Genomic DNA, 22642 nt, shown 5'->3' with positions numbered 1-22642 from the left:
TTTCTATGTTAAAACAATACAAATGTGTCTAACTGCATCAAAACTGTCATTGTGTCCTTTCTTGAGAGCATCGTAACAAGTGTAACGAAACTTTTGCAAATCCCAGTATACGTACAAAGTTCGAAAGATCGCCAAACAAAGAACATTTTGAACCTGAAAATGTGGACACTAGTGTGTGGATGTATTTAGCTAATCATTCTCCAAGAAAAAGAAAAAAATGTTCTTTCTTCGGATGGGTGTTTCGAGGATCGTAACTAATGATTCTGTGAAGGCGTGTGACTTAGCGGTTAGAGTATTTGGCTCGCGATTGTAAGGTCCTGAGTTCGATTCCTGGTGATGCGTTGTGTCCTTGAGCAAGAAAACTTCTTTCACATTGTTCCAATCTACTAAGCTAACAAAACTGAGGTGTACTTGTAATTCAGTGGGCCAGCCTTGTCGTATTCTGTATCATTCTGAATCTCCCGGAGAACTATGTTGAGAGTACACGTATCTGTGGAGGGCTCAGCCACTTGCATGTGAGCTGGCTGTTTCCGTCGATCGGATCAACTGGAACACTCATCGTCGTAACCGACGGAGTACCAGTTATAGTTTATGATTCTCTACAAAAAAATAAAAAAAGAAAGAAAAAATACAGGTTCGAAGCTGTGCCCCAGCATGACCACAGTCTTTTAGATTAAATGCCCCATTGGGTACCAATCCCCAAATTTCTAAGTTCTCATGCATGCATACACACACACACACACACACTGTACTGATGTCATGTGAAGCTGAGATTGTGTCACTGAAACAACATCTGGAGCAGAGGAAAGCTACCAGAAGCTATTTTGTCCAAGTCTGTGACCACTGAAATGAGTCGATAAATAAGGTCAAGAAAGACTTAAGAGTTTGTCTAATATTTTAGACAGAATCCTTATTGAGGGGAAAAGTTGACAGGAGTGAAATTGAAGAAGAGCAGCAAAGATTTACATCCCTATTTGAAACACTAGATTTTCCCCTTCTCACGGCAATTTCCAGGCTCACTTTCCGTTGATTTTCTAAATAATACAAGCTTCGCAGATCACTTTGAACTCTCCCCAACAACTTTTAGTATGTTTTCTGAAAAATTATTCGTATTTCTGTTTCGCATATTTTCGAAGAATTCCATTTTTAGATGATTAAAACATAAATTTGTAAAAATATTTTTTTTTTTTTTTACAAAATGTAAAAACTGGAAAAATAACTAGAGATCCTCGCTTACCCCCCACCCCCATCAACAGCAACAAAAATTACGTTGGGGGGGGGGGGCTTGTTTCGTAATAGATAATGCTAGAAACACATATCCGAAGGCAAAACGGTTTTTAGAGCCCTGGAAAATTTCCGACGTTATTCTACAGGAATACCAAAACCGTTAAACGGCTGTAAAAGAAAAATACAAACTGAAGTGGGAACGAACATGTAGTCGAGTCTCGAGAGAAGGCACGTACAGTGGTAGGGGACAAGGGGACGAGATAAATTCGGACATGAAAGAATACGAATGAGCTTTATTTTGTGTGAACTTATCAAATATCAGAGGACGGAGCATAACCTCGCCTCTTCGTCCGACAATGTGATTAAAGGGAAATAACTACGGGGATACAAATAACAAAAACACTTGAAAGTGTAAGACATTAATTTGTTTTATCTTTCACTTATTTCAGGCTTTGGACTGCAGCGATGCTGGGGCACCACCTTCAAGAGCTTAGTCGAACAGATCGACCCTAGTACTAATTTTAAGGTTTGGTACTTATTATATCGTATCTTTTGCCGAACCGCTTGGTTACGGGAACGTAAACAAAACAACACGGGTTGTCAAGCAACGGGGAACAAACACAGACGCGCGCGTGCGTACTCACACATACACACACACACACACACACACACACAGCGAGCTTCCACATAGTTACCGTTTACCTAATACACTCACAAGATATTGGAAGATTTAGAGAAAGAAAAACGTATCAATACTCGACTTGGACTAGATTGTCGCTACAAAAACCCCGAACGAATAATATCACATTTTATCGGTGAACGTAAAGAATACGTACACCCGGTGTTTAGGGTCATTTTATCTTTATTTTCTTACCCGTAAGATGTGTTTTATTGCTTGACAGAGTGTTCACTGTTTTACAAAATCAAACTACGTTTGCATTCGTATATGTATGCGTATGTATGTGTGTATTCCCAACATTTCCTTTATCGCATTCGTAGAGATAACCTCCTCCGCATCACCTATTTCCTACAAAACCTCCGTTGTCAGTTCCTCGGAGTGCTCTCCAACGAGCTCGTTGATGTCACCTTCATCCATGTCCAGGCCCGTGGACTTGCCGAGGGATACAATCTCCTCTTCCATTGCAACTTCGGGTTCGAGTCTTTCAAAGTCCATTTCAGACACAATCTCAGCCCACAGCTTCTTCAACGCAGAGGTCAAGGTCCTCTTTGTAAAATTTCTTATTTCTTTATTGCCCACAAGGGGCTAAACATAGAGGAGACAAACAAGGATAGACAAAGGGATTAAGTCGATTACATCGACCCCAGTGCGCAACTGATACTTAATTTATCGACCCTAAAAGGATGAAAGGCAAAGTCGACCTCGGCGGAATTTGAACTCAGAATGTAAAGACAGACTAAGCATTTTGCCCCGCGTGCTAACGTTTCTGCCAGCTCGCCGCCTCTTTGTAACATTCTGTCAGGCCATATCGATAATTCTGAGACACATCACGATTTTGTAGTGGTCCTTCCAGAATTCACGAAGGATGAAGCTTGTGCTCTCCGTCACCTCAAAGCAGCGGCGGAACAGATGCTTGGTGAAGAGCTTCTTGAAGTTAGAAATCACCAGCAGGTCCATGGGCTTCAGGATAGGGGTGGTGTTGGGTGGAAGGTAGAGAACCTTTATAAACTTGAATCCTTCGAGGATGTCATCTTCGAGGTTAGGTGGTTGAGCAGGTGCATTGTCCAGGACGAGAAGGGCTTGCAGGGGTAGGTTTTTCCCTGGAGATATTTCTCAACATCAGTACCAAAGACCAAATTCATCCACTCCACAAAGAACTGCCTGGTGACCCGTGCAAAGTGGGAGGAGGGGGTATAAAATGCTTGGTCAATGTCAAACTCTCCCCAAAGTCCAGCGACCAGCTGCTTTGCCCAAACGGTTTGGTGGTCTGGGTCTGCGCGAGTTTTCGTCTCTATCTCTTCTCTGTTTTCTTTCCTCCATCCATGCTTGCTCCTCTTTGGCAGGCAACATCCTCTCCTCTCCAACAGAGAGCTAGATGAAGCTCTGTGAAGAAAGCTGGGTTTGTCAGTTCCTGTTAGTTGAGCATAGACGGAAGCTGAGAGTATGGGATAATCAGAGTTTAGGTGCCACTTGTCATCGTTGGCTGCTCGCCTTACCGAGATCCCCTCGATTCCACACGTCTTCACGGTCTGTCTTGTCGCCTAAATGCTGGTCATTTCACTTGTCATATCGAGCTAAACTTAATCATTAAGCGGGCCTTGGCTCGGATTAATATCATCTCAGTTCTGGAGCCGGTGGGATTATCCAGAAGCGATGGAAAGAGACCAAGTGGTCTTAGCCTCTGATCCTGCGCTAGAGGTAGGTGTCTCGTTTGGGATGCCACAGTCTGTAACTCTTTTGATCCCTCCCTCATCCCGGGTGTTGCGGTAAATGGGGGCATTGCTGCTTCCATAGCCGAACGGAACAAAACCTTGAAGTATTGGGACCTGGCAGTAAACTATCCCTTCCAGCCTGTGGTGTTTGTGATGTTTACTTTTCATATTTAATAATCTTTTCCGTTTTGTATGATTTGTCATAAAAAATATCAGATTCAATAAGATATTCCATCTTTTCACTTTAGTTTCTTTGTTTTATTGAGGATTAAACAATTTTTGTAGTTGAGGGAGATAACCCAATTTTTTTAATGGGGGTGAGATAACCATAAGTACCCTCTTTTCTTTTTCTTTTATAAAAACTTGTATTATAGAAAAACAAATATCAGTAATTATAAGTTTCATACATAATGACATTGTTACGGAAAATGAGATTAGTGAATGTAGAATACAATTAAGTATAACCTAACTAATGAAATATTTCGCGTAATATAAAAGAAATGAGTTAAAATTTGTTTCGCGTAATATAAAAAGAAATGAGTTAAAAATCGTGCTTATGTGCTCGCTCCCCCACTAACTTTAGAACCTGGTAACTCCTTTGTGCGCGGCCCCAGCCCAGTTTTGGGGTTGAAGATCAGGGTTTCGAAGTAACCAATAAGCAAATTGGTGTAGTTGTAACTCATTCTGATAACCACTGCCACTCCATTAACGAACAGGCTAAGAACTGTGGGGAAAACAGAAAACATTTGAGAAGAGGGTTCGAGTATGGGACAACGATCCCCCCCCCCCCAAAAAAAAAAATTAAGTGCCTCTCCTCACCATTTTTCCTTTTGTTTCTTGCTCTCGCTCTCCCTTTTCCCTTTTCATCGTATTCCTTTTCTTTTCATTTCCTTTTTTGCTATCTTCAGATCCTTGATCAAGAGTGTTTGTGTTCGCTTTCTTACCGCAATGTCTTTGTTTTACTTCTTCAGTCACCTCGCAAAACAAGTATGACCCTTGAAAATCGAGTAAAGGAGTCCTTGACACACTATACGAGACAAAAGATGAGATGGTCAATACAGGAACGTCTTTGATCATGAATGTGTTTGATCGGGAGAATGACCAAAAAAATTTTAAAGATAAAAACTGGAAGCAGTTATGAAAAAAAAAAAATAATGTTTATTTGATAGCGGTGGCACTTGTACTTCCCAAGTGGTCTAGTGGTTAGGATTCCGCGCTCTCACCGCAGCGGCCGGGGTTCGATTCCCCGCTTGGGAAATGTTTTTTTAAAAAATTTTATCAAATTTTATCACTTTCTTAAAAGAATAAGAGTAACTAATATGAGTTGTAATATTTGTCACCTGAAACAAAAAATAGTATTCTACCTCAGTGTTTTATTTCAATTTTTTGGCAAGTAAAAAGAAAAAAAAAAGTAGTTTTCCCAAGCGGGGAATCGAACCCCGGCCGCCGCGGTGAGAGCGCGGAATCCTAACCACTAGACCACTTGGGATCTACAAAACACACGCTCAAAATAAAGGTCATATTTTTGTTTTATCAAAATGTTATGGCGACTGAGACACACTTAAAATAATTTTTCTGTATTAATTACATAATCTTCCTGTAGAAGAAGAAAGTACGATTTGAATCTTAATCTAAGACAGCCTGTTTGTACTGCATTAACTGCATAAATTTAATGGGACTATATCGCATGATAACGTAATATAATTGTCGTGACAACAGGATAGTGTTAATAATTACGATGATACGACAGAAATGTGAACATTGACTTTTAAATTATTCGTATTGCATTGAATGGGGTTCGTTATCAAAATAATTATGGTATATAATAACAGAATACTCAAATACTTTATAAAGATTATGTTACATCGGACCCTCCATACTTCCCGTTGCGTTTGCACTCAGAAAATTGCTTTTAATTGAATGTGAAGAAAGTATTTAATCTTTCTGTCTTTATTTCATGTAAAGTTTTACCAATCTCCTATGATCGACTTCATATGAAATGAGTTTGTAGGTTTGTATTTATTCTTTTATTCTAGAACTGATTTTACCCTGCGGCACCGCATTATTCATCACCGGGATGAATATTTCACTTGAAAGTGAAATATTCTGACATTAAGTACCTGAATTGGCTTTTCTTCATTAGCTGTTAATCACCAACTCTCTCCTATATTAATCTGTGATACACATTCGCTCTTAATTTCCTCCTATAATTTTGTATATTTGTGCTAATGTATGAAATATTTTTGACCCAAGTTCATTAAAATTTTTGGCCGATAATTAAGAACTCGTACCGAAAGATCGCCAAATTTTTATCTTGCTAGTTTTATCCACAGCACTTGTTTTTCATTATTCAATCTTTTCCTGTCGAACTGCTAGGTTAGAGACCGTCCTGACGGAACTTATCTTAAAAACTTACAAATATGCATCTGAAAAATAAAAATAAGCGATGGCATTGTTTAATTAGCTTAATTAAACGTATATAATAGTTTGAGTAAATTCGAAAAACAATTTCTAACTCTCAGCAAATGTGTAACTAAGTAAACAAGTTAATTAAACATTGTTTATAAGAAGACGGTTCTACGTTAAAAAAGTCCCTTTTATATTAAAGTCCCCGGTATTTCTGTTCACACCGTTATGAAAGAGATTACGTTATAAAACCAACGTGAGAGGTCATTCGAATTAGGAGAAATAACAACCAAATATCTATCAAATATCTGCTGACTCGAAAAGGAGGAGAAGGATACATTATATAACGAATCCTAACCCTATATACGCAGTGACCGTGGTCGTTGTGTAAGTGTTGACCCAAGGTGAAACAAGAAGACAAGTGCCGATATCTATAATTTCGCCGAAGAATTTACTGATTTTTCCTTTTGCCATTAGCGAACATTTATCAGTTTATTCTTCACGTGAGTAGCAAACGTGTCTCAAAACTTTAAACGCTTATTATTATTACTATCATTACGTGTATGTTTTTCTATATGTATGTATGTGTGTGTGTATGTACGTATGTATGTATGTATATATATATATATATATATATATATATATATGTGTGTGTGTGTGTGTGTGTGTACGAAGAGGGAGACTAAAACGCTATACTGTTGACTTTAGAAGTGGGGCTGGATGGCCGAGTTCGAAACTGGTTTTCCTTCAACGCACCACCTGAGTTCGTGTCCTCGTAAGCATGAGTGAATAGTTAAGAGATTTGCATTCCAACTGTGAGATCCTGGATTCGATCTCACTGTGTGGTATGTTGAGCGAGTGCCTTTACCGTCGGATGGATTGTACTTGTAATTCAGAGATGTACTCTTGTTCCACTGTGTAACGTTGATTCAGAGAATTACAAGAAACATATGTGTCTGGGGAATATTCAACCACTTCTTACGTCAATGCATTGTGTTAGTCATCTGTTTGATTGAATAACTGAACGAAGTCGATGGGAGAGCCCATCTCTCTCTCTCTCTCTTTCTCTCTCTCTCACACACACATACATAATCATCGTTTAACGTCCGTTTTCTATGCTGGCATGGGTTGTACGGTTGACAGGAGCTGGCCTGTCGGGGAGCTTTCCAGACTATAATCATCTGTTTTGACATAGTTTCGACGGCTAGTGTGTGCTGGTTACCTTTTACGTGCCACCAGCACGGGTGCGTTTACACAGCACCAGCACGAGTGCACGTTACGTGACACCGACACCTGTAAAGGACAAGCTTGTGTCTCTGGATGGCAGCGATTTTAATTAACTTGACGCGTCTTCTCAAGTATAACATATTGCAACAACTCCCGGTCCCTCGTCGTTTCCTTAGCGCGGCCCAGCATCGGAAAATTCTTTCATTCATTCATACATGCGTATGTACGTGGGTGAGAAGATGCTAGTGCAAGCATAGAACAGATAAGCACTAATCGAACTCTTAAACTCCCAACTTCTTAACCAGGGTAAAGTAGTCCAACAATACAAGAGCTTGTAATGAGGAAAGATTGACAAATAATTGTAGATGGAAAGAATTCATTTGTGTGTGTGTGTGTGTGTGTGTGCATGCATGTATGTATGTCTCTCTCTCTCCCTCTGTCTTTCTATCTCCCCACCTACCTACCCATCTATCTATCTATCTATCTATCTATCTATCTATCTGTCTATTTGTCTGTCTGTCTATCTATCTATCTATCTATCTATCTGTCTATCTGTCTGTCTGGGAAGGAAGAGCTATTTTCATCGTACTTGTGGCTATGGCGAAAGAATGTGTATGGTGGACGCGTCTGAAAGGTCTAGAGACAAAGACTTTCCTCTCTGGGCAATCTCTCATCAACTTTTTCAAGTACCACCTGAAGAGGAAGGTGAGAGTAGAAAGGGAAGTCTTGTCTAGTGAGTGCTTCAAAAAAAGATGGGTGAATGTAGCAAGGATGGCACGTGTGAACGACGGAGCCATCTTGAGCATAACCCTATGAACTAGAAAAAAATCCAAGAAAAAAAAATAAAACAAAAAGGCAAAAGAGAGTCACTTACTGTTATAGTTTCTTCAATGAGAATATTGACCAAAGTTACCGTGGTCTTTTCCGTAGGCTTTTCCTTCCACGGCTAAACCTAAACTGTCCTCCCCTCTTTTTACACGAGAACATTACTGTGTGATACACGATCCCTATTGATCAGCCTTTCCTTTTTTTTTTTTTTCGATCCCTTTTGATTGAACTCCCCCTTTTTCCCTTCCTACGATCCATTTTGATCGACACCACCCCCTTTTTTTTTTTCCTTCTTTCCCCCTCCCAAAAAGAAAAGCTCTACATTGTATTTGTCCCATCTTCGTTGAGCCCTGTGTGGCTAATAAAAGAAATGTATCTATCTACCTATCAAGCATATAGATTGTGGTTTCGATTCCTGAATCAGGTGATGTATTGTGTTCTTGAGCAAAATAATTTATTTCACAACGCTCCAGTTCCCTTGACTGGCAAAGATGAGTAATCCTGCGATGGACTGGTATCCCTTCCAGGAAATAAATGTATACACCACAGAATCCAGGAAACCAGCTTTTGGATCCTACAGCTTGGGAAAGACTTGATCCTTTTTGAAAAAGAAAGGCAGCCATCTAGCAGAATTATGAGCTCACCTGATAAAATGTATTGTAACATTTTTTGTACCCTTGCATTTGAGTTCTAATTCCTCTTAGTTTGACTTTGCCATTCATTTTTTGGGGGTTAATAAAACAAGTTTCAGTGAAGCACTGGGGTCAGTTCGTTGGTCTTCATGTTGCTGAACATTAGCAAACTTCTTCTTTTCTGCTTCTCCCTTGGCTACGTATACCTGTCACCCAACCTCCCTTCTGGCTATCTTGTACAGTTCCCTGCTACGCCCACTCTTCCAGGCTTTCCAGGCCTGTTTCTTTGCTCTGATGGCCTTGTCTACCATATTATTCCACCGCCTCGTTACTCTAGGTTTGGAAGGGACTTTGCACCAGCCACATATTTGGTCTGTGGCACTCAGTAAGCTGTCCCGTAGGAATTTCCGGGTCTCGCTCTTGGCATCCTTCTGGCCTCAAGTCTAAAGCCACTAATAACTAGTCTATACTAGTGGGGTACATTCTTCACCAGGGAGGGTCTTTGTATTTAAGAGCAACCATGCATCCCGCTGTCTGGTGAGGATGAAATCAATCTGGCTAGCAGAGTCACCTGATTGATAGGTTTTCAGGTGGCTGTCTGGCTTCCTGAAGTTAGTGTTGCAGATTAATAGGTTGCATGCATTACAGAACTCCAGTAGCCTAGTTCCCTCTTCGTTTCGGGAACCAATTCCATGGACCCCGTGAACACCATGGAAGACATGCCTGGTGGTGAGCTGGCAGAATTGTTAGCATGCCAGGCAAAATGCTTAGCAGTATTTTGTCTGCCTTTATATTCTGAGTTCAAATTCTGTCAGGGTTGACTTTGCCTTTCATCCTTTCAGGGTTGATAGAATAAGCCCCAGTTAAGCACTGGGGTTGATGCAATTGACTATTCCCCTCCCCACAAAATTTCAAGCCTTGTGCCTATAGTAGAAAGGATTATTATTATTATTATCAATGTTATAATTCTGTGTGTTATTATCGTAATATCAAAACCATATTTCTTTTTGAAGAATGACAAAAACAAGAAACTCTCTTTAGCATTTATTCTTTATTTCTTTGTAGATTGTTGCCTGTTATTTCTGAAATGAAAGTTCACTGCCAAAAATATCTTTTGCTCTACCCACGCTGTTGTAAAAGACTTAAACAATTCTGTGATCAACATATCACAAACTTTCGACAGATTCACAATGCATCTGCAGGGAGAAATACCTCATCTTTCAAGTTCACCAAATACGGTTTCCCAAACTCACATTGGTTCCATATCAAACAAAAACAACTGCAAAGCTTCCAACACAATCAGCTCCGCTGCTTCTCTGATGTCCCCTGTAAATTCAATGATCTTATTTCCCCTGCTAACAAACAAAGAGCACAGAAAAGTATGCAATTGGTGAAACCAGTGCGTAATTTTCCATTAAAGAATGATTTTAAAAGAGCAGCAATTTTAATACCAATGTGTATGGTAGATGGGCAGCTTTCTTTACTGCTTACACTTCGGTCAATTCACTTGAAGAATCATCGCAGAGAAGTAAGGTGAGTAATGGTTTTAAATTTTGATATCAGGTAGGGGACTCCGAAAGGGGTCTCAGAGAGTAGCATCCCTGCCTTCCTGGGCTAGTTTTCCACCACATTTCTTAAAAATCATGGTAGAGGCCTTAGTCTCATGTCTAGAAACTGAGGTTGGGAGTAAGCAAGGGCATGCTTCCTGTAGAAAATCCAGCTCCAAAAAAGCCTCATGATAGCAAAGGAGAATGGGAACCAACCAGCCCAAAGGTCCGTCTGACTGACTCCCGTGCTGGTGGCATGTATAAAGCACCAACCGATCATGGCTGATGCCAGTACCCACTGACTGGCTCTTGTGCTAGTGGCACGTAAAAAAGCACTATCCGAACGTCGATGCCAGGGCTGTCTGAGTGGTGGCATGTAAAAAGCACCCACTACACTCTTAGAGTGGTTAGCATTAGGAAAGGCATCCAGCTGTAGAAATATTGCCAGATCAGATTGGAGCTTGGTGCAGTCAAACCGTCCAACCCATGCCAGCACGGAAAATGGACGTTAAACGATGATGATGATGATATCAATAACTATAATGTAACTTTTATCATATTTCTTGGTGCTTATACGAAATGAAACATGAATATTAATTTCCAAAGCAAATGTATTTATTACTTAAAAACAAAACAAATTTCTTATTTGTATAATTCCTTCCATAAATATTCTATCAGTTACTCCTCCTCTTCTCCTTGTTTCTCTTTCACTCTTTCTTTCTTACTGTGTCCAGTTGTGGCTTGTGTTTGTTTATATAGAGCATTCTTGTATTCACTGCATGTTCCCAAGCCTGTCCCTCCATGTTGACTCTCTCTCTCTCTCTCTCTCTCTCTCTGTGAAATCAACCGACCAATCCTTTGTATCAGCCTTTATTATTCCAGAGAGATTATCTCCCCTTAAACATTAATCTCTCTGTGATTTATTCGGAATGAACATATGGAGACTTTCAGCTGCGCAGCCTGAAAACAAATTTGTTTTGAGATTTAACCTTTGAAACCCTATATCTATATCATTGATAAGAAAATATTGATAATGTTTTTAGAGAATACTACTATTATCTGGAGTTTTATCAGGTGATCACAGTTCCTTACCTGCCAAACAATGTAGTTACTGATGAATCAGTCTTTATACATTGGACTGGATAATAGCTGTTGTTGTTATTGTACAGATAAGACCCTTAGCCAAGTCTTTTGTGAGGACCAGTTCTGGAAGGTCAGGCAGTTTTTCTTTGCCCAGTGGCTAAGCTAAAAGAGATTGTATACTCTTTACTCTTTTACTTGTTTCAGTCATTTGACTGTGGCCATGCTGGAGCACTGCCTTTAGTCAAGCAAATTGACCTCAGGACTTATTCTTTGTAAGCCTAGTACTTATTCTATCTGTCTCTTTTGCTGAACCGCTAAGTTATGGAGACGTAAACACACCAGCATCGGTTGTCAAGCGATGTTGGAAGGGGACAAACACAGACGCACAAACATATACACTATACATATATACGACGGGCTTCTTTCAGTTACTGTCTGCCAAATCCACTCACAAGGCTTTGGTCGGCCTGAGGCTATTGTAGAAGACAATTGCCCAAGGTGCCACTCAGTGGGACTGAACCCGGAACCATGTGGTTCGTAAGCAAGCTACTTACCACACAGCCGCTCCTACGCCTATGATAGAAAAGATTTAAAGGACACACGATATACACATTTCTCTTCACCAAGACTCATCAATTTCTTAAAGTTTCCTTTAGAAGGAGAGATTGGATGGAGAGAGGGAGGTGCAGTCCTCCAGTAAATTTGCTGAAAATAAATAAAACAACAAGAATAGCCTAGAAGAATGGGCTAACTCTTGGCATACACTTATAGACTGGAAAACACAACCAATAGAAAGCACTCAGCCCTGATTAGTCCTGGGTCTGTGGGGTTCCTTTGATTGGCTCTCTCCAGCAATTCCTTGACAGTGATCAGGTGTAGTTACTGTTTGTGAGACAAGTATTTCCACAGCTTTTTGACAAGTTGCATTCTTGGGTAAATGCAGGGGTTCTTAACCATTTTTTATCCATGGACCCCTTTGATTACTATTTTATTCTGGTGGACCCCCCATAGCCATTCGATGTTTAAAAACTAGTTTTATAGAAACTTCTTTCAAAATTCCTTTTTTTTTTCTCTGCACATTGACTTGTATAGGTTGAAAACTATGGAAAACACTAGAGAAAGAAACTTACCTGTTCCTTGCAATACAGACATCTGAACCAAAACTTTTTCAGGGGTTCTTGAAGTATTATTGTGGATCTATAATATACTATTTTGTTGCATAGCCCCACAAAAATCTTTTATGGACCCCAGGTGAGAACCACTGGGTTAATGAAAGACTGAGGCAGGGCACTTGATATCTGGAATGTTGAACCCACTGCGTGGTACCTTGGGCAAGTGTCTTCTACTATAGCCTTGGGCAGACCAAAGCCTTGTGAGTGGATTTGGTAGACGGAAACTGAAAGAAGCCCGTCGTATATATATAGTCAGAGACTAACGTGAACAGTCATGGATTTAAACTGGTAGTCCACACTGACGAGACTCAAGGTTGAATAACCAAAAGCCGAAACCTGGTTTGTGGATATCCCTAATTGCATAATTTTTATTTGTGCTGTTAAATGTTTTAATTCTTTCTGTTTTCCTCGCATACTGTTTTTCTCTGTTATATTGGTGCGCTACGGTGGATTATTTAAGACTTGGCTCTTATTTCTAGCAGGTAGATGCTCATTAAGCATCATTACGCTTCGTGCAAATTTATATTTCATAGCTCCTTAAAGCTATCATAACTGCGTTCCACCCATGCTACTACTGGTGATATCATCAAATTTTGAATTTATCCACAGATGATATGAACAGTAGTGACATCTAACTTCAAATCTCAGTGTTTGAATATTTCATTTATATATATATATATACAATCGATGGTGGTGTGTTTACGTCCCCGTAACTTAGCGGTTCGGCAAAAGAGACTGATAGAATAAGTACTACACTTACAAAGAATAAGTCCTGGGTTCGATTTACTCGACTAAAGGTGGTGCTCCAGCATGGCCACAGTCAAATGACTGAAACAAGTAAAAGAGTAAGCACTCTTGGCATTCTACCTGTTGGGCAGTGTGGTTGGTGGAAATTCTTGTATGACGTTCTATAGAGGGTTATGGCAGGCAAGAGCAATGTTTTAAGGGAGAACTCTGAGTATCGATGAAAATCAATTAGCTGGGCTGTTTGAGAGGATTTTCAGGCTGACGACCATGGATCATTTCCCAAAATCCTTAGCCTGGCAGTGCTATAGGTGGGAGGCATTACCAGTTGAAGATGAACTATACAGGTATGGAAATGCCATCAGCAGAACCTACCTGAGAGGAATGTCGAGTGATGAAACGAGCTGGCAGAAACGTTAGAGCGCCGGGCAAAATGCTTAGCGGTATTTCATCTGCCGTTACGTTCTGAGTTCAAATTCCGCCGAGGTCGACTTTGCCTTTCATCCTTTTGGGGTCGATAAATTAAGTACCAGTTATGCACTGGGGGTCGATGTAATCGACTTAATCCATTTGTCTGTCCTTGTTTGTCCCCTCTATGTTTAGCCCCTTGTGGGCAATAAAGAAATGAGAAACGGTTCTGTTCACTTGTCCAGTGCCTGAGTGTTACTGACTTGTGGAGTTATGTTGAACCCCTACTGTCATATATAAGATGGATAGGGCTATCAGCTGAGTCCATTGTGGAGATTAGCTTGCCACCTTTTTTTGATGGGGAAGGACAGTGGCGTTAGCGAAGGAGGTTGTGTAGTGGACCAGATAGAAAGGGCTGTAGAAATATACATTCCTCTTTGGCCAAGCTCTCACTAACTTTTTCAAGTTTCACTTGAAAAGGTAAGTGAGGGTTGAGAAGAAATTGCTGCTTTTAGGAATTTAGTTGAAAGGTGGACAAACGTGATGGACATGGTTAGAGTGAATGAGCCTACTCTGAGCATACGAGGAAAGACAACAGGGAGAAGATACATGCCTTAGTGGTCAGGGTGGTTTTGATTTTGTGGGGTTTCCATTAGCCTTCAGAAGTCTCCCCGTTTGGAGGAAATTTATTGGTACAGTTCTTCTCTTTGTACACACTCCCTCATATAATTCTATGCTATATTGTCCAGTGTTTCTGTGAAGTCTGTTGTTAATAAGAAAAGTATTGTTGTTGCTATTATTATTATTATTATTATTAAGGCAGTGAGCTGTCAGAATCTGGGTAAAATGCTTAGTGGCATTTTGTCTGTCTTTACATTCTGAGTTCAAATTCTGCTGAGGTCAACTTTGCCTTTCATCCTTTTGGAGTTGATAAAATAAGTACCAGTTGCATACTGGGGTAATTGACTTAATCGCTCCCTAAAATTGCTGGCCTTGTCCCAGAATTTGAAACCATTATATTATTAATATTGTTATCATTATTATTATTGTTACTCTGAACGCATAAGCAAAAGCTGGGTATTGTAATCATTCATCTTTTGTCTGTTTGTCTGTGTGTTTGCAAAATTACTGGAAAATGGCTGAACAGATTTTCACCAAATTTGGCAGAAACACTCATTGGGTGAGTGGCTCAAAATGATGAAAATTTGGTTTGATTATCTTCAAACATGCATAAATACATACGCAGATATGCATGTATCTATGTATGTATGTGTGTGTGTGTGTGTGTGTACAGTGATGGATTCGAGGATTTCATTTATTTTTAAGTTGATTTAAACATCACCATTTATACTCTGGTGAAATTTAAAAAAAAATTAATTCAGTTCAATTAATTCAATTCAATTAAAAAGCATGGGTAAGCAACTCATTGTAAACCACACTATAACTTGCAAAATAAATTTATCTGTGTGCAGGATATGCATCACCCTTCCAATGCCTATTGTTTTTTTCTGTTATCATTATTATTATTAATTTCCAGTTTTCCTGGAGGAATGATGGACAGAAGTGATGCTGATTTAACTGTCACAGCTCTTAGAGAAACACATGAAGAAATTGGCCTTGATCCAAAACTGATTGATGTCTGGGGTACCATGCATCCCCTTCCAAACAAGGTATATTAATTTTCACTGAAATAATTTTCCTACTTTTTTTTTTTCTTGAGTAATTTAAATATAGCTTATAATTATGGATTTAGTTGAGTATGTGCATAAATTATTCTGAAATTAGACTCGTTTCCTTATCATTTGATTCATGTGTATCTTTCAACTTCTGAAAATTTTCCATTTTGTTTTTCTGTCTTACTTCTTGCCACGTAACAACAGCAATAATAATAATTCTTTCTACAATAGGCACAAGGCCTGAAATTTTGTGGGTGGAGACTAGTCAATTACATTGACTCCAGTGTTTCACTGGTACTTAATTTATTGACCCTGAAAGGATGAAAGCAAAGTCGACCTCAGCGGAATTTGAACTCAGAACGTGCAGGCAGACAAAATGCCACTAAGCATTTTGCCCAGAATGCTAATGATTCTGCCAGCTTGACACCTTAACAATAATAATAATAATAATAATAATAATAATAATAATAATAATAATAAAATGCCCTGATGCAGTACCAAGCAATGGCTCTCATGGCTTCTGATCTTAACTGATTGGAAGTGTTATCATGTACATGTTTTGTCTCTATGAATCCACAAAACAGCATTTATACAGTCGTCCTCTAGAAATAGCAGCGAAATCCCCCTCAAAAATACCATACAATTTTGTAATATGAAAGAGACATTGGACATTATAGTCCTAGATAATTTGTGACTGTTGGGATGAGATGATCGAAGGTTGCATAAGTCTACTCTGTTAGCTGTGACCTGGGGCTTAACAACAACAACAACAGTGGTGAGTGTTGTCTAAAGAAATCTCTTTTAATTTGAACCACATAAAATACTGAAAGTTAACCCCCAACAGCATTATTCCCTCTTTTAGTTCTCTTTTTTGGGGGAACAAGTTTGGGTGCTACTTCGGCATGTGATCTACAATTTAAAGGGAGATTACTTTAGGTTACTTTTTAACTGGCTTTTCAATTTCTAAAAACCTAAAGATGTTATTCTTTTATTTGTTTGTCATTTGACTGCAGCCATGTGAATTATTCACAAACGAGAAACCCGCGAGCGAGCGCGGAGAGCACGTGCGACTGGGTCGACCAAGCTGCGTGAGCGACAGAATTTATTTTTTAAAAAATTTAGAAATTGAGAAGTAAACTAAAATGTAACGTAATCTCCCCTTGAATTGTAGATCGCACGCCAAAGTAGAACCCAAGTTTGGTTAAGATTCCAGACGAAGTTCTCTGGAAATCGCTCGGTAGCTGGTATTGAATGTAAGGGAGATAATTGCGTTCGTATAGGTAATATGCTAATTCGATGATTTATGTCCCTTTACGTAAAGAAATACTTTCTGTTACCGATTTATATTTTCAACTTAACTTATATCGATTATTCACAAACTCAAAAACCTTTGCGTATTTTCTTTGTTGTAAACATTCACTATTTTAAAACTGAAGTTTTTTCTAATAATAATTTGTTCTGTTTTGTTGGGGTTTCCATAGAACTAAGAGTTAGCATAAACAATGGAATGACCATCATCATCATCATTTAACGTCCGTTTTCCACGCTGGCATGGGTTACACTGGAACTGGTAAGTTGGAGAACTGCACCAGGATTCAGCCTTATTTTGGTTTGGTTTATGTCCATATGTTCATCTGTCTCTTAGAATCGTATAAAATTCCATTATTTGGGCATATTGTTTTGACTCGTTTCCATGTGTGTGAGTCAACTGAGAAGGATAGAGTCAGGAAGGACATCCAATCGTAAAACACTGCCTTGTTCAGTCTTTGTCAGCATAAAGACCTAGAACTGGGTCTAGCGAGAACCCTAGAATTCATAAGGATGGACCTTAACCCAATTTCCATGGCATCTAAGTGACTGAGATTACAACACTACCCCTACTGATCCTGTCACAGGATCAGTTTCTTTGCTCAAGAACTCATTTACAGTTGGATGGATTGCAGCCACGGGAAATGAAGTGTTTTTGCTCAATAATACAACACACTGCCTAATCTGGGAATTGAAACCAATACCTTGAAGTTGTGAATGCAACACACTCATCAAAGTATAAAAGATTGTGGGATGATGATGATGATGATGATGACAGTGATGATGATATTCAGCACCATGCAAAAAGCACTGATGCTGAAGCCACGTTAAAAGCACCCAGTACACACTCTTGGAGTGGTTGGCATTAGGAAGGGCATCCAGCCATAGATGCCATGCCAAAACAAGCAATGGAGCCTGGTGCAGCTCCCCAAGTTTTACAGTTCTGGTCATACCATCCAATCCATGCCAGCAGAGACAACAGACGTTAAATGAGGATGATGATGTCTTTACTATTACCATTTATCATATTATGCAGTAAAAACTTGTACTTATTCCATTTAATATCTTTCGAATGCTATTCTATTCATTCAACACAAATTTTGTGACACAATTCTATATTTCTGAGATGAGGAATTTGTAATATGTGAAATTTTAAGACTTGTAAACCTCCATTGATGTCTTATGTTAGCTCTGTACGATTCCAACTAATGTAAATGTGTACATAACATAAATTCCTCATTGCAAATATATAGAATTGTTTCATCCAATCAGTACAGAACCAACACAAGACGTCGATGGACGTTTATAAGCCTTAAAAATTCATTCTGACACTGCCTATGGGCATTCTGTTGTGGATAAAGGTGCTAGTTAATGCAATGCAATCACCTAGAAGTTCTGAGTTCAATTTCAAGCCAGGCACTAAGGTGAACCTCTTTGATTAATGTAAATAGTGTCAATAAATTTTGTGATGCTAATGTATTATTCATGAATTAAGTGAAGTGAAATAAATCTCAGTAGAAATAGGACTTGGTTATGGATTTCCTACTCAAGGAGCTTATGTCTCATTTTATGGTGTTTGCTGACCGTTTTGTAACTTTGTTTTCTATAATTCACATTTGCCACTCATTTCTTTTCCATTCCCATCACACTTCATCAAAAAGATCATCTCACAGAGATGATATTTGGTTTCTCAAAATTTCTCAATCAATTTTTATTTGCTCTGAAATGCTATTTAGAAATGAACACCAAATTTAATTTTTTTCTACTCAGAACACTGCTTATTTCCAGAAACACAAATCCATTCATGATATCATTAAAAATGTCCTAATTTATTACTTTTATGTTTTGAATAATAGGCTGCTTCAAGAGAAGTCACACCAGTTGTCGGATTTTGTGGAGAAATCGATTTGAACTCTCTTCACATAAATCCAAATGAAGTAAGCCACTTTAAATAAATTTTTTGTATTCTCTTTAACTTGATTGTATTTCTTAGAATATTGTCTTTGCTAAGGTCAGGCAGTTTCTATATTTTGATTCGTTCCTGCCATTCTCCATCTTTTACTGTAATCAATATAAAAAATAATTAAAAAAAAAAAAATTTATTAGAAAATAGTTAAAATTGTTGAAAAATAACTTACTGAAAAATACACATTTTTAAATGAAATTTGTGGAGATAGATTTTGCAAGGGAGTGATACTATGATTATTTTGGTGAAATTTAGGAAAATAGTATATATTTAATGCACATATACAAATGAGACGAAATTCGTTTTAATCTTAAGGTTATAAAAATTTTTCTTTTGGAAATTAACATTAATTTCATCATTTTGTATAAGTACTTAGATAAAAGTTAATTATAATTATTGCATGTATGTCATCATTATCATCGTCATTGTTTAACGTCCGTTTTCCATACTGGCATGGGTTGGATGGTTTCACTGGGGTCAGGCAAACCAGGAGGCCACAACAGGCTCCAATCTGATCTGGCAATGTTTCTACAGCTGGATGTCCTTCCTAACACCAACCACTACAAGAGTGTAGTCGGTGGTTTTTACGTGCCACCAGCACAGGAGCCATATGGGCAAGGGGGTTGCATCAACCACATTCAAATGGTGCATTTTATGTGCCACCGGCACGGGAGCCAGTCAAGCGGCGATGGCATCGACTACGTTCGGATGATGCTTTTTACATGCCACCGACACAGGAGCCAGTTGAGGTGAGGGGGCTGGCATTGACCACGTTCAGATGGTGCTTTTTACATACCACCGGCACGGGGAGTCAGTCAGGCATGGCACTGGCAACGAGTGACACATGAATGGTGCTTATTGCGTGCCACCAGTATGGGAGCCAGTCAGGCAGCACTAGCATCAGCTATAACTACAATTTCCGTTTGATTTGACTTGATATTACCCATGCTGATAAAATAATACAAAGTTACCCATCATATGATAGGTAACACATTAGTGTTGATAGGAAAAACCACTGAATCATTATTTTTCAAAAAAATCTGTAACTTTTAATAAAAAAAAAGAATCCAAAGATCTTTTATTATGGTGTCTTTTTTTCTTCTTCTTCTTCTTCAGGTAGAAAAGGTGTTCTTCACAACAATCAAAGATTTGTGTAACCCTGACAACCAGCGAATGACCCAATCAAGAGCTGGTAATGGTTACACATTACCAGTTTATTTATCTAGTTCTCGAATTTGGGGATTAACAGCTGTGATTGTCCATCAGTTTCTAACCGTCCTAGCACCACATTTATATAATTTTAAAATTAAACATCAAAGATCAATACAAAAAATAAAATAACATGATTAGCCATACTTATTAACGTGTATCAATCGATTTCTAGGCTATGAACTTTTCAGGGAAGATAACTTTGATATTTAATTTTTTAAAGTTCATTTCTGTGGAGTTTAATGAGTGACTCAACCATTTTTTTTTACCAATGGACCCTTTTGATCCTTATTCAACTCTACTGGACCTTAATAACCGTTTGATGTATATATTAAAAAAAAATTTACTGTATTTTTATAATTGAATTGTATAAAAAAAAATAATTTTGTGTTTTGTAGAAGTATCACCAGTGCGTTGCACATAAATGTTAAAATCTTACGTGGACCCTTAAGGATCATAGAGACCTTAATTGAGTGCCTCTGAGTTTGATGAATGAGTTTAGTAAATCTGAAAATTGAATTATCTACATTAAGGGTGTCTATGACCTGTTTCTATGACGAGTAACAAGATAGGGAGCTGGTCTGGAAACTTTCAACAGATTTGGGAGCAGTTTTCCCCTCTAAAGCATCTTTTTCCTTGGTTTTGGTAGTAAATTCTACACACACATACTCACACATCAGTTCTTGCAGTAACTATGTACTGTTGTTTCACATCAGATCGGCCCTATGATTAAAGAATTCCAACCATGACCATCCTGTATTTTATTATTTATTTTTAAGACAAACATTTTGTAGAACTACATTGTCTCCAAGGAGCCAGTACCCCCCCCCCCCCTTTTTTTTTCATGAAAGTTTGGTGTGATTTTATGTGAGACATTGGAAAATGTGGTGCTGGATACACTTTGCCAGAAAAACAAAACAGAGGCAGATTGGTCATGGCTGGAATGTCTTTGATTATAGGTGTGTTCAATCAGGACTGACCTGGAGTTAAACAACATCATCCTAAGTTCTTTTTTTTTTTTTTCCGATTTATTTTGTTTTGTTTGTGGATCACTGAATTAATTCCTTGAATGAAAATCTGGTAAATTTGCAGGGATTTCGCTCCACCATTATTTACTTAGAACGCTTTTGTCAGAAACCACCAAAAACAATCATCATCATCATCGTTTAACGTCCACTTTCCATGCTAGCATGGGTTGGACGATTTGACTGAGGACTGGTGAAACCAGATGGCGACACCAGGCTCCAATCTGATCTGGCAGAGTTTCTACAGCTGGATGCCCTTCCTAACGCCAACCACTTTGAGAGTGTAGTGGGTGCTTTTACGTGCCACCGGCACGAAGGCCGGTCAGGCGGTACTGGCAACAGCCACGCTCATAATATTAGAATTGAAATCAATGAAATCAAGACGAAAATATGAGTAAATCTTTCCAATATCATCAATAGTTTTGATCACACCTTCATACAGAGACACAAAACAAAGGTAATTTTAGCTGGAGTTTCGTTGGTATCTTGGTTCAGCTCTTGTCAAGCAAACAGATGACCAAAGGCAATCCGTTAGTGACCCCCCACTCCCTTTTGTTTTTTTATATAAACATCAGTTCAATGTCTCTTTCTAGAGGAGGCTCTATGCTTTACCTGCTAAAAACAGCAGGCAAATCTCCCTAAAAATCACTCTAGGTCAGGCTTGATCAGGACCTATGATCAAAAAGTATTTCAAATAGTGACAATCTCATCTTTTTGTATATCATTATTATTTGGTAATAATGACAGCCCTGCACTTTGAAACAGGCAGCTTGAGATTAATTAACTCAATACTCGTCAACCTGAACACAAAGTATAACACAATGGCTGTCCATGGAGTGATTTTGAAAACATGTCATGACCAAATGGCTTCAAATTTAAAAACAAAGTTATGAAAATAAAAACCCAAACAGGGCCTCACATATATATTTGATATTTTAATGATACAGATATAGAAAATAACATATTTCATCAAAAGTCATTGAAACAATTGTTGTTGGTGTGGAAAAGTCATTCAAACTCAACAGATTGTCTTTTTTTTTTTTTTTTTTTTTTACATATATATATATATTTTCTTTTGTTATTTTTATAAATGTTCCGATTAAAGAATGTAGATCATCTCATTTTATAAAAGAAGAAACAAAGCAAGCTCGACATGTGTCTGTTTCTACTTACACCATATTTTTCCTGTCGTGTTTCAACATAAGATGGCCATAGGCATGTACACACAAATATATATTTCAATATTTTCATTGAAATAAAACTTGAAAATAAATTACAGAATGGATATTAAAAGTTTCTGTCTGTTGAAATAGCTGTCTTTATTTTATAAAGAATAAAAATTAAAATCTCATCAACAGTTTTAGATTTGTTTTTTTTTTAGTCATGTCCAAAAAGTAATTCTTTGATTGAAAAAGAATTTGAAAATTGTCACAACTTTGTTTTGGAAAAGATTTTTGAAAATCTTGTATTCATTTGGTCTTTGATGTTTCGTTAACGTGATCGACTGACTGATTTATTGTTGCCATCATTGGTTCATTTTTCTAGTAAAACCATTGTTACGTCTTTGGCAAAGCCATATTACATTCCTTGCCTTAAGGCTGTGTATTTTGTAGGGAGGCATAAGGGCAATTTCAAGTTGACCCTCGTACCTGAGTGGTACTTTATTTCATTGGTCCCCAAAAGAAAGAGAGATAAAGTCAACGAAGGTAGAATTAAAACTGTTACCAAGTTATCATGTGGACTTAACATATTTAAAAAAAAGATTTGCTTTTAATCTGCTTCATGTTACAGAA

At 38.3% G+C, this 22642-nt stretch overlaps 1 protein-coding gene and 2 non-coding genes across 6 annotated transcripts; 2 read left to right on the top strand and 1 right to left on the bottom strand.

Moving 5' to 3' along the window:
• The first annotated feature begins 1624 nt into the window (after nt 1–1624).
• Nucleotides 1625–22200, top strand: LOC106873758 (mitochondrial coenzyme A diphosphatase NUDT8). Of its 4 annotated transcripts, none has more exons than XM_052969087.2 (5): nt 1625–1753; nt 9777–10244; nt 15203–15335; nt 18506–18586; nt 19732–22200. In XM_052969087.2, exons 2-5 carry the CDS (start codon nt 9799–9801, stop codon nt 19954–19956), a joined length of 885 nt encoding a protein of 294 aa, XP_052825047.1. In that variant the 5' UTR covers nt 1625–1753; nt 9777–9798; the 3' UTR covers nt 19957–22200. The 4 variants fall into 4 exon arrangements, with proteins under 4 accessions (XP_052825047.1, XP_052825048.1, XP_014776745.1 ...); XM_052969088.2 differs by lacking the exon at nt 1625–1753 and adding an exon at nt 3480–3604; XM_014921259.3 differs by lacking the exon at nt 1625–1753 and adding an exon at nt 5141–5629.
• Nucleotides 4804–4875, top strand: Trnae-cuc (transfer RNA glutamic acid (anticodon CUC)). The gene has a single exon. It is a non-coding gene; the product is annotated as a tRNA-Glu (tRNA).
• On the bottom strand, nt 5036–5107 carry Trnae-cuc (transfer RNA glutamic acid (anticodon CUC)). Its single transcript has one exon. It is a non-coding gene; the product is annotated as a tRNA-Glu (tRNA).
• Nucleotides 22201–22642: the final 442 nt, after the last annotated feature.

The sequence above is a fragment of the Octopus bimaculoides genome, chromosome 6 (assembly GCF_046866305.1).
Source record: "Octopus bimaculoides isolate indiv1 chromosome 6, ASM4686630v1, whole genome shotgun sequence".
NCBI lineage: Eukaryota > Metazoa > Mollusca > Cephalopoda > Octopoda > Octopodidae > Octopus > Octopus bimaculoides.
This window is presented reverse-complemented; position numbering and strand designations above follow the sequence as displayed.

Bases quoted from the DNA above. Each gene is read 5' to 3' on its own strand.
- LOC106873758 (XM_052969087.2), top strand. From the start codon at position 9,799: ATGAAAGTTCACTGCCAAAAATATCTTTTGCTCTACCCACGCTGTTGT. The intron at 15,336-18,505 runs GTATATTAATTT...TTTGAATAATAG, and splicing joins TGCATCCCCTTCCAAACAAG to GCTGCTTCAAGAGAAGTCAC. The intron at 18,587-19,731 runs GTAAGCCACTTT...CTTCTTCTTCAG, and splicing joins TTCACATAAATCCAAATGAA to GTAGAAAAGGTGTTCTTCAC.